The sequence below is a fragment of the Columba livia genome, chromosome 1, assembly GCF_036013475.1.
Source record: "Columba livia isolate bColLiv1 breed racing homer chromosome 1, bColLiv1.pat.W.v2, whole genome shotgun sequence".
NCBI lineage: Eukaryota > Metazoa > Chordata > Aves > Columbiformes > Columbidae > Columba > Columba livia.
In genome coordinates, this window is record NC_088602.1 from 18,721,201 (window position 1) to 18,733,806 (window position 12,606).

Genomic DNA, 12,606 nt, shown 5'->3' on the forward strand with positions numbered 1-12,606 from the left:
AAAGGCTGAGGGAGCTGGGTCTCTTTAGCTTGGAGAAGAGGAGACTGAGGGGTGACCTCATTAATGTTTACAGATATATAAAGGGTGAGTGTCACGAGGATGGAGCCAGGCTCTTCTCCGTGACAACCAATGATAGGACAAGGGGTAACGGGTTTGAACTGGAACACAAAAGGTTCCACTTAAATTTGAGAAGAAACTTCTTCTCAGTGAGGGTGACGGACACTGGAACAGGTTGCCCAGGGGGGTTGTGGAGTCTCCTTTTCTGGAGACATTCAACACCCGCCTGGACACATTCCTGTGTAACCTCATCTGGGTGTTCCTGCTCCGGCAGGGGGATTGGACTAGATGATCTTTTGAGGTCCCTTCCAATCCCTGACATTCTGTGCTTCTGTGATTCTATGTAAAATGATAGAAAATGAATAAACGGAAAACCCCCAATTATTTGTCTCCTAAGGTGGTTGTATGATTTTTGTCAGAAGCACCTCTACTGCTATTAGCAGATATTTTGGAGTGTTGGTACATAGGGGGTGGGGCATTACAAGGATAATTAAATCAAGGTTCCATGCAAGCCTGGATTTTCACATGCAAAACAAGGCAAGCATGAATGAGCATTGCATGGTTTTGAATAACATGAACTTCAAGTCTCTGTGCATACAGACCATGAAAAACAGGTTCCCTGAAAGTGGAATTATCAAGTCTGGTTTCCTCCTTGCTTTTGTCTTTAGTCTCCTAAGCTCCCTCAGCTCAGATAACCACAGATCTCCACTGACATACCATGTGTGATACTCCCAACAGGCAAGAGAAAACATGTACAGTGTTAATCTGGAGTTACGTATGTGCTTCTTGGCCAGGTAGTACATCCCTGGCTGCTGCCTGCAGAGCAGGGATCAGTCAGGGTGGTTTCCTCTCCCTCTGCACCAGCTGGGAGCACATTTGGAGAAGAATGTGGCTGGGAGCAGCCAGTGTGGATTGACCAAGGGCCAAACATGCCAGGCCAACCCACTTGCCTTCGGGGGTGACTCTATGGATGAGGGGAGAGCAGGGAATGTAATTTACCTTGAATTTTGCAAAGATGACACTGTCTCCCACAACAGTCTGGATGGGGAACAACCAGATGGGTAAAAAACCATCAGGATGGCGGTTGGGCTTAGAGGGGGCTGGTTAATGGGCCTTCTCTGCCTGGTGTCTGGTAACAAAGGGAGCACTGCAGGGACCTGGCCTGGGATGAGGTGATGCAGAGCTCCATCATTGGGTTTGCAATGACTAGACTAGAGGAACTAGTCAGTGTGCTTGAGGGCAGGGCTGCCACCCTGAAGGACCTGGACAGGGTGGAGGAATTGGCCATGAAATTCAACAAAAAGTCCTGAACTTGAATGCCAGGGAGCAGTGAGGGTGGGCTGCTCCCTGGAGAATGGGGCTGCGGAGCACAGCACCATGGCTGGCAGCAGGGCCTCTCCAGGGCAAACGGCACCTGGGGCAGCCAAGAGGCCACAGCAGCTTCTGGGGCCAGGCAGGGCTGAGGGCAGCTAGGGACATCAATCTGCAGATCAGGATCAGGTCCTGTGAGGGGAACCAGGGTCAGACACAGCTCTGGGATGGCTGTGGGGCCCTGGGGAGGTCAACCTGCAGGCTTGGTGGGACCCATGGCCGGACAGGCAGGGCTTTGGGAGATGGAGACCAATGTCCTACAGCATCACCTGGGGCAGGGACTGATGGTTCCAGGCTGGACTGAAATGGAGTCCTGGGCCATGGGCAGGGTGGCAGGGAAGCCCTGGAGGTGAGGGTCAGGGCCTACTGGTGCTTTTGGGGCCCTGTCCCTGGGAAGGAGCCACCCCTGCACTGGGACTGGTTACCCGGAGCAGCTCGGAGAGAACATCTCTGGGGTACCTGGTGGACAGTGAGGGGACACGGGCCATCAGCAAGTCCTGACAGCAATGATGGCCAATGGCAGCCTGGGCTGTATGAACAGGGCCAGGGCCAAGAGGTTGAAGGGAGTAGTTATTCCCCTCCACTCAGTACTTGTCTGACCACATCTAGATGCTGCATCCAGTTTTGGGTTCCCCAGTAGAAGACATCAATAAACTTGATCAAATTCAGGGGAGGCCATTCACATGATGAGGGTGAGAACTGGCCCTGTGAGGCAAGGCTGGGAGAGCTGGGCTTGTTCAGCCTGGAGCAGAGATGGCTTCAGGGAGGGGATGGACCTTACAGAAGCCCTTAGTGCCCTTGGGGACATCACTGAAGAGGTGGAAGGATGAGAAACATCTGGCATAAGTTGAAAGAAGAAAGGCTCAGCCTGTAACATGTTTCTCCCATGAGCACAGTCAGGCAGAGGCACAAGTTGACAGTCAGGCTGAGGACAGTCTCTGTCCTCAGAGATTTTCAAACCCCAACTGGATGAAGCCTTGAGCAGCCTGGCCTGACCTCAGAGCCAACCTGCTGAGATCAGGAGGTTAGAGCAGAGACCTCCTGAGGTCCTTTCCAGGCTGAGCTATGCTGTGATGAAACCACAAGACTTCTATCCCTTCTTTCAAATGTCATTGAGCTGTTAGAAAGGTCAAAGGTCATCTGGGGACACAAACAACTGAAAGGGTAGACAGAGATCTACCCAGAAGCACCACCTTAGCTCATAAACAATGTTTCCTTCTGAAACCAGGTTGAGGGACTGTGTCACCAAACTCAGGTACCACACATCCTGGCTGTAGTAATTAAGGTTGAGAGGTACTAGTGAGTCTCACACCCTGTTACTGGGCACGTGGCCGCCAGGCTCCGCTCAGGCAATTCCAGCTGAAGTGATTCTCACGTGGAGCTCATCACCTTGTAAAACTACTCATCAAACACCACCCTTGGCCCCTACATGGAGTATCGGCTCCTCAAGGCAAGTCGTAGGCACACGGCTCTCTTAAGAGTTTAACCTGTCTACTGTAAAGGTACTACTGATGGAAGACTGTGTGTCCAACACACTCATCGGCTGGTGGGGAAGGACAGGTCAGCACTATGCACATGGCACCAGGAGCCAGGAGCTGGTGTGACTGTCACTGCTGCCCACAGTTGCGCAATGGAGCCAGGCTGGGCACCCTGTTTTAAATCTGTGGCATAATTTGCCATCAGCACCTTAACAACAATACTTATGATGGTGGATTTTATGAGATTTTTTTTTTAATTGTCTATGGCATCCACAGTAAGTGAAAAACAAACACAGTACCAATGCATCTTTTTCATTTGAATGCAGAATTTATTTCTAACAAATAATTTTAAATATGAAAATCCTATAAATTATGAACATTTATAGAATATACTTTTACCAAAGAAAAAGCTTGGAAGAGCAGAGGTGTAAAATCTGGCTCTGATAAACTCAACAGAGTTGATCACTATTCAATGGGTATTTCTCCTTCTCTTTTCACCCAATTGACTGTTTTGCAGTATATCATTATTCAGTGTGAATATTAGTTTACAATCCTCAGTAGGCTGCAGTCTTCCACAACTGATTTATGACCAAAAGCAGTTTTACTTGTTTATATTAAATCAAGCCATCTGGTTTCCTGTACATACATAGCACAGCAAATGAAAAAAAAATATGTCAACAAGCTGAGAACTTAATCCAACTTCTGCTGAACAGGTAGAAAATATCTACAAATAAAAAATGTTCTAAACCATCCACTTCTAGCCAAGAAAAAACTGTATCACCATTTACTTCCCTCGTAAATGTTCATTTTATTCTTCTTTATCTTATGTAGGCTGGTATACCCCATTGTTTATTAACATATTTTGCAGAAATGTACAGCAGCAGCAATTCCTGATGATACTCAGCTGGTTTTATTGTCTTACTCTACAGAATCCTGTAGGTATAGAACCATTTACAGAAAAAATGTTATTTCTCCTTAGAATACCACATTTCACAAGATTGCAATTATAGAGTAGTCATTTCCTTCCAGCATTGCCTATGTCAGCATATGCTAGATCCTTCCAAAACAGGCATGTCCTAGACATCAATTCTGGCTATAAATACATAGTTTATATTAGTCGTTCTATGTACAAAAAAAGACAAATTACCCCGGTGTAAAGTAATAATACTTATATATTGGTACAGATTTGAAGTACAGACCCACTTCTTTAACGAAGTTTACAGTATAAAAATATAAGGATACCAGTTACCTACTACAATATTTTAATCTTTTAGCTTCTTGAGGAATGATAACAAGTCAGGGATACAAGCATTGCTTGTTTTGTGTAAAATATATTATTTTAAAATACCAGTACACTGTCCTTCCAGTTACAAAAATACACTTACATCCTACAGAAATTTTATTGAATTAAAAAATGTATCAAAAATAGGGATCATCATTTTAGACCGTATGTGAAATTAGAAATAAAGCAGATGTGTAATTATTTAAAAATACTATCTTCTGGTTCAGTGTCTCACTTCTGATCTTGCATAAAAAGCGATCAAAGCTTAGTTAGAAATTTAATAGCCAGGGACAAGTTTTGGCTACTGAGTGACAACACTCCATTATTAGTGTGGCCAAAGAAGAGCCCCTGGAAAATGTTTATAGCCGTTCAGTTTGAAGGATAAAAAGCACAGTGGTGACAGCAGGAATGGTTGAAAAATAGCAAAAAGAGGCGGTAATTTAGGAAAAGGCAACGAGCATTTCTTACTGGTTTTATTTCCTTTGTATGTAAAAGCTGCCAGTCTGCAGGGCGCAATTGTGACGCAGCTGAGCGGCCTCTCGGGCGCTGTGGGTGCTGCTCCCCAAAAGAACCCGCAGCGGCAGCAGGTGCCTCCCCCGGGACCAGCCCGGCAGTACGGGGGACGTAACAAGTTGTGTTGGTTACAGTTACAACAACTTAGGATTCAACCTATGAGGTTTATACAGGAAATAAATAGGGTAAACCTTTTTACATTTTTGCATGGTTTGAAATGTTGAATTACTAATGCAAATTAACCTGTTCCTAAATCGAAGGCAGAAATCTGGCCATTCATCTCAACTGTAACCAAAGCTGTGCCGGCTACCAGTCTCCCATGTCTGAAGAGCAGATTTCCGTGCTCAGCTGTGTTTCTTAAGATCCTCAGGAATTTGGGGAGTTTCCCATTGCTGTGCTCTTTGCTGAGCTGTTGCCCATGCACCAGCAACACGTCTGTAATGCACACTGCTCACGGATCTTGCAATGCTGAGGTGAAAACTCCTGGTGTGGAATCCACGTCAGCTGCACGGCAGAACAAACGCCACTGGGGACGTTGCTGCTCTGCTTCCCAGGAATGTAGAAAAAGAACATTCATAACAGAATATGCTGTAAAAAAGGAACAGCTTTCATTTTGTGGGGGTGTTTGCGGGTGGGATGGATTGGCATATCATTCTTGATCTGGTAAATGGGGAAAACTGGAGAAACAGGAATTTATCAGCAAAGTAACCTCTTGGTTTTCTGTAAAATTTTGTAAGAAAATGTAGCTTAAGCTAGAATTAATCCATTCCAGCACTGTGTAGCTGGCAGAAGCCTAAGCCACTGCCTGCTGACTCAGAGGAAAGCCATCTCTGGAGTTGCACTGCCCGAAGCTCCACAGCTGTTTACCTTCCATTATTTTGGGAAGGGATTTTTTAACATTCTTTTTCCCTGCTGGGAGAAACAACAATGGTGAAGCCACATATTTAATACAAAAGTCAAATGCTCAGCTAACATGACATACTAACTTCTTTAAAACTAATGAAATTGTACCAGTTTATAGCAGCACATGAACTGGCTCAAAGTATTTTACATGTTTTTGCCTGCCCAGAAGCTACCGAGCTATCGCGCCATCTTAGTACCACTGGCCCTTCATAGCTCTGATTCTTTATCTACCTCATCTAGGTAGTACTCGTCATCGGTGGTGGTATCACTGTCAGAGTCCGAATAAGCTGCTGGGTCTTCCCCATAGATATCAGTCAGCTCTCGGGGCGATGAAGCAGCCGATGACATTTTGCTCCCAGCAGAACTTGAGCTCAAAAGCTCAGTCCTGTGTATAGAAGGAGTCTCTCCATCTCTGAGACCACCAGGGTTATTAAGAAGACAAGGTCTCCATAATCGCCCTTCTGTGAGTGACCTCTTGATATTTTCCAAGAAAGCCAACTGTTGCTCTTTGCCAAATATACCAAATTCAACTGAAGGATACATAAAATTTCTAGTGTTGTAACATTTTTCATCATCTGATGCCCAGTTTTCATTTTCATCACAAGACAACAGCTCTGAGTAAGATTTATATCTCTTCCCATGTATTCCATCTTTTGGTAGAATATTGCTTCCCAAGGCAAAGGTCTCATGGAAATCTTGAGCACAAATACCCTCAGAAAGGCGACGCTCTCGCTGACTTTTGGCATGACTCTTGCACACATCATAGCTACACAAGTTGGCATTTTTTGGGCCAGGAGCCTGAGAGGTATTTTGACACAGACCAAGCACTCTTTGGGAAGTCAAGTTTTGCTCTGGACATACGTCTGCCTGCAAGCAGCTATTTGCATACCTGTTTGAGTTTTTGTCTGTTAAAAGTGGCAAGGGAGCACTGCTGGCACGACTGCTAGCTTTGCTTTTCTCATCATCCAATGGGTCTGATGCAGTAACACTGGGAGAGATGGGCTGGCTTTTGCTTTCTAACCTGAGATCAGCTGTTTGGGAATTCTTATTTCTTGTGGTTATTGTTTTATCTGGAAAAAGGGTTGTAAGACTTGGCCTATTTTCCACTTTCCCTGTAGTTTTATTTGGACCGATGGCTTCCTTCTGGGTGTATGAGCTTGTCAAAGACCTCCAGCTGGTGTTACTAACAAGCAAAGAAGGATCATTCTGATTTTCAGTCTTCTTATTCTCAGCTGGTGTTGGTCTTGGTATATTCTTATTGGCGTTCAGACTGTGATTCTGATTTTCATTGTCCAACTGCAGGAACGGCTGATGGGAATCCATTGAAATCAGTGAGTCAAGGGACATGTCGACCTCTAAAGAAGTGGCACTTCCATTGTTCTGTGAAAAAATGTTACTTATGTGTGGTTTGGGGGGTAAATTTTTACTTGAAAATTTTCGACTTGTTTTGTAAACTGCTGCCAGTTTATTTTTAATTGAAGGTCTGTTTTTCCTTTTTTCCATATCTTTGACTTTGTCTTTTGTGCAGTCAGAGAGAAGCTTGTTCTCATCTTCCGCACTCTGCGGTATCTTCTGATCCTGTGTAACCCTGAGGACTTTATCTTTGCAGTTAATGTTCAGGCTGCCTTCGCTGTGCCCCTGTGATTCCTGCAAGCCACTATAATCTTTACCCATCTGAGTACTCTGTGAGTTTTGCTCTTCTTTAGTTTTTGAATTCTTTAATTCATCTGTACCTGTGCCAACCACTTTGTCTAGCTCAAGTAATGGATCAGCACTGGAAGCTGTGCTTACCTCAGATGCTTTGTTCTGAGACTCTGAAAGCACTTTGCTACAAGAGTTTAAATCATTCGCATTTTTTCTAGAGCTGTCAGCCCTTAATTGCAGTTCACTACACTTATTATACAGAGGGGTGGTCTGGTGCAGGAAATTTACTCCTTGTTTGACTTCAGTACTATCCCTGTACGTGTCTTCTGCAGGAGGAAGTGGCACATCAGCAGGCGCTGTGTTACGGTTCCTTCCAAGGGAACTCCTCTCTCTCTGGTAGAGGAGGAAGCTATTCACATTTTTACTGGTGTTCACTTTAGGGGGCTGACAGCAGTTTTCAGAATTTCCCTTCTGCATAATATTTGTATTTGTTGAAGCAGAATACAAAGAATTCCCTGAACACCTGCCTGGCTTGGGAGGGCTTGATAAAGTGGACACGAGTGGTGGGGCTGTTTGAGAAATTTCCTTTTTTTCTTTTAGACAATTTTCTGTATTTTGGCTGCTTGAAGCATGAGAAATGGCCTTGCCTGACTTAGCCACTGTTGCAGCAGATTGTAGACCATCAAATGAAGTTTCTTTTGCCACCACATCAGAAAACACATTTTCTGCTAATGAAAGATCTGCTGAACTATCTTTCCTGTTATGTACCACATTCATTGACTTTGAAAAACTTACTTTTTCAGAACTAGGAGGTAAGTGTGAATTCTCTTCTTCACTATCGACAGCAGTTCCTAAGTTCTGAGGTGTGACCGGAGCTAAAGATACTCGGTCAGAAGAATACGAAGGCACCTCTTTTTCCAGAGTACTGGGGAAGAAAACATTTGCTAAACTCACATGACCTTCGAATTTGTTGTTTCGTGTTCTTGGTGACTGAGCATTTTCTTTGGGACAAGGTAAATCTTCATCCTCTGTATTATCTCTAAAGAGGTTACAAAATGTTCTTGAATGCCTCCGTGGTAATGTGTAATAAATTGAAACTAGTTCATGATACTTGACATGATCTTCATCAACACAAACTGTAAATGTGCTTGTAGTTTTTAATTTCTGCAAAAAATTTACCCTTTCCTTACAATCTGAAAACACAGAGGATTCTCTTCTGCCTAGACGTTTACATCTGTCTGTCAGTTCAACTGATGTACTACTACTTACTGAATCACTAGGACTTTTGGTTAAAGGACTGGGGTAATCTTTTTCTTTGTTACTTTTAGCAGCATTTACTGATGCTGATGTTAAAAAGGAATGTTCTGAGTCTAAACAAGACACATCTCTTTGATTAGAACAAAAGGCATAATCTCTGCAATCACATCTTGTTCTGCTTTCTCTAGGTAAAGAGATGGGCGTATCTGACATAACACTGCCAGCAATGCTAGCTGATTTTCTAGGCAAAGTGTAATAAAGAACAAGTGGGTCAGGAGATTTGAGGCTGTTTCTGCTCGGGGAGCCAGTAACGCTGCAGCTACTGCTGTGTCTCAGCAAGCTGTCTTGCTTGTGAAGCCTTTCAATACAAGGTGAATTACTCCTTTTTGTTCCACTCTCTTTTTCAAGACACAAATAACTTAAACTATGTTCAGAGGTTTTGGGGTCTCCATCGAAGCTATGCATATAAATATTTCCTGAATTTTCATTTTGTGAAGAACGAGTAGTGAACTGTCTATTACAGTCCTTAGTAACTAAAGTGCTTGTATTTTGCAGTGTTTTGTGTGAAATTGTTTTGGTAACACCTGTTCTGCTCATTTGAGCTGTTTTTCCATCTTCTTCTTGAGATTCAGTAACTCTGCAATTTACTGAAGAGCGAGTCAATGTTCCTAAACATTTAGAATTGTCTTTATGAGAAAGTGCTTGTGGAGAGCTTTGTGAGGAGCTAGATAAACGTTTAGGAGGACAGGACAACATGCCTCGACAGTTTGCTAGTTTTTCAGTGGATGGAGCAGAAGCAACATTCAGCAGTGACGACCGTCTCGTCAGAGTAGCTTGATTAATGGCTTCAGCACTCCGATTATCCTGTCTGATGCTCTCTCTTTTTGTTGCATAATGTAGATTATGTTCCAACTCTTTCTGATTTCGAAGGAAAGGTTCTTTTCTGCTCTTTTCAGCTGGCAAAATACAGGGAGGCAGACTGAACACACTGTTGGGTGGGCAACCGTTTTCCTTCATGTGTACATTTCTTTTATCACCGTTTGATGTATATATTTTTGCAGTATCTCCTCTGGCAGTGGCTTGGGTTTGTCTCTTTGACCTCATTGTGTTAAAGAGAGATGCATCTCTTTGCAGCATGGCAGAAGCAGGGCTGTTAGAGGGAAGACCCCGGGTGTTGACGTAGTTTGTATCTGTTTGTTGAGAAACTGACTGTAATGGCATGTCTTCATCTGGCAGCTTCATACCTTCAGCCTTTTCCAGCTGTGTACAGTCTGCCTCAGTACTTCTTTGGATAACGCCGACTGAATTCCTGTTCAGTCCTATATGTTTTGTTTGGTTCTTCAAATTAGGAAAGACTGACTCATCACTTCTGAGACCAGACGGAGAAACTGAAGAGTTACAGCTTAGCCAAGGTTGACTGTGCTCAGTGAATTCTGAAATATTTCTATTTGCACTTCTTGTTATTCTTTTGGTATTCGTATTTTCTGGAGAATACATGTGAAAATCGTTCTGCAGCTGCTGTGAACCAAACTTGGCATTCTTTCTATGTGCCCACTGCTGGTCATTTAAATTAGCCGTAATCGCTTCAAAGCTGGCATCAGGGGAAATAAACGCTTTATCACTGTAGTACGGAGGAATATCAGCCCAGGAAGGATAGCTGTCTTTTTTTCCATAAACGGAATTTTTTTGGTTTGCATACAACTTGCCATGAGAAGTATCTCTACAGCAGGCTCTAGAGAGATTATTTTCCGATTTGTATAATGGATAATTCTCCCAGTTATCAAAGGACAAAGGAGAAGTAGCTGTGTCAGGGCAACTAACTCTACTAAAGCAATTACTGCTTGAAATAGATCTTCTGTAGTGGTGTTTTGAGTGGTAACATGAGTATTTCTTGGTTTCTTGCAAAGAGTTAGCATATCTACTGTGGTCTGCAGCATGAAACTCCATCAGTGATTGGGTTCTAAATATCGTTTCTTGAGTTGCTGTTTGTCCAGGAGAGTCTGGTGTGTTGTTCCATACAATAGAAGACAGAGGAATTCTCTTTGGGTTTTGCCGACCAAACCTTGGTACAAAACCATTGTTGTTCTCCCTTGAAAATGGATCTTGTAAACTAGATGCCGATAGCTGGTCAGAAGATACTGATGATGGACATCTCCGAAGGGAACACACAGAGTAACTTCTGCCAGCTGTATCCCTGTTCATACAACCCTTGTGCCTAAACCCGCTGTTCTGTGTTATGGAAGGAGGATATAAGCTACCCTCTGACGACCGTCCGAAAGAAACGGAAGACAGCCTGCTGCTTAGCAGATGAGGATTTCCATCGACTGGATCACCATACTTGTAATCTTCTGGAAAAGTTGTCTGGTGCCAGTTTATAAATGCATTTTGTAACTTCCTCGGTCTGATGAAAATCTTGTGTTCATCTTTGGCTCTTATTGTTTTCAGTCCATCTGGGAAAAACGTGCTAGGCATGTCGCTCCAGTCATGTCTGTGTTGCCCCCTACTAGCAGTCTGCCTCTTTGAAGTAAGGAATGCGCTACTGTATTGCACATTTGATGCACTGCCAGAAGAAACTGTCCTTTCCAGTGGGTCTTGGGCTTGTTCCTGGGCCAGCTGGTCATCCAGATCATTCAGAACTGCACAGGAAAAAAACAGATACTTGGGTTTGTTTTCTTGAACAATCATCTGACTATTTATGTTAAAGTTTCATGTACTACATTAATAATTAGAACTGGTTTTGAAAGGTGTCAGCTTCTCAGCATTCAAAACCCTTCCCAAACCACACATTCTTCCTCCACAGTTCCTTTCAGTGGTCACCCATTATGACTACAAGGAAAGAAATGCGCTGCTCCATGACTTATCTTAAAGCTGCTCTGTATGTAAATATTAGTCTTTATGCTACTTAAAAGAAAAACAAAACAATCTGAAGTCTGAATTCTTACTCATGAGCTATATATGTGTGTGTGAATTTTCCAAATCTAGTTTGCAAGCAAAAAATCCCTGAAAAAAATTCACTAGGCTGATAAGCAAATATGGACCTTTCTGCCTTTTCACAAAGCACAGTTATGATGTAACCAAGGAAATACAGAATCCTGCAAATCACCAAACAAGCACATTTAGTAGGCTGGTATGTCCACTATTTCTTTCATCCAGAAAATAACTTATCTACTAAATTGTAGCTTATTACTTTAAAATGAACACTTTCTGAAAATGGCATTTTCTGGGGAAGAAAGGGTAATGAAATCATTAGGAGCCTGTGATTCGTTCTAGCAACAATGCTGTATTTATATATGTAGAGACTTTCATGAACTGGAATGAAACACTAGACAGCTCAGTTAACCAAGATACTCAGTCATAAGACTAAGTGACAGCAATGTGTTAAAAGTTTTTTTATTGGCAAAAATAATTACGCCTTTGCTAATAGTATTTTTTTGTTTTGAAAATAGCACATGTAAGATATAACCACAAATGGATATGGCTGTTTTGTGACAGCATTTCCTAATTCATTTAAAGGAAAAAGATTAACTGATCAGTTATTACAGATTTTGCTAATAGTACAGATTCATTAAGAAAGCATTGTTAGGTATGTATAGTTGGAATTCAAAGTGATACAAATGTACTAAAATTTTCTGGTTTTCTAAGTTTCCCTTCAGCACAGAAGAGAAAAGACTCCTGGGAGACTCAGTTTAGTACAAGAAAAAAGACAAGTTGTTTCTGAGTCTTTCATTTGGAGGACATCAGCCAAGCTACGTATGGTTTTTCTCTGTCAGTGGGCAAGTGTGCACAGCTGTGACTGACACCCAAAAGCTGTGACAGGCATGCGGGTTTTGGGAGAAGAACTGTCCACCGTGCAGCGCAATCCTCTTCCAGCGCTACTGACTCACCCACTGCTTGCTGATCGTGCTTTCTGTCTGTGATCTCTTGTAATATTTATGTACACTTCTTTGCATAGATCTGAAAAGGTTTACAGAAGAACATCTCTGTACTTCCATAGGCTGGGGCTGACCGTGCCTCACTTCCCAGCAGTGAGGAAAAAAAAGAACCAGCAACTTTTGACTGGTGCAATAAGAGTTCCCAGAAAGCTAACTGAATGCCATAATG

At 42.9% G+C, this 12,606-nt stretch overlaps 1 protein-coding gene across 5 annotated transcripts in view; it reads right to left on the bottom strand.

Annotated features, from left to right (window-relative positions):
• Positions 1-3,214: 3,214 nt before the first annotated feature.
• Positions 3,215-12,606, bottom strand: part of EXPH5 (exophilin 5) — a 36,910-nt gene continuing 27,518 nt past the window's right edge. For all 5 annotated transcript variants that reach the window (XM_065048973.1, XM_065048989.1, XM_021286283.2 and 2 more), the window contains one exon: positions 3,215-11,141. In XM_065048973.1, coding sequence (XP_064905045.1) covers positions 5,812-11,141 — 5,330 coding nt within the window. In that variant the 3' untranslated portion in view covers positions 3,215-5,811. The remainder of the gene's footprint in view (positions 11,142-12,606) is intronic.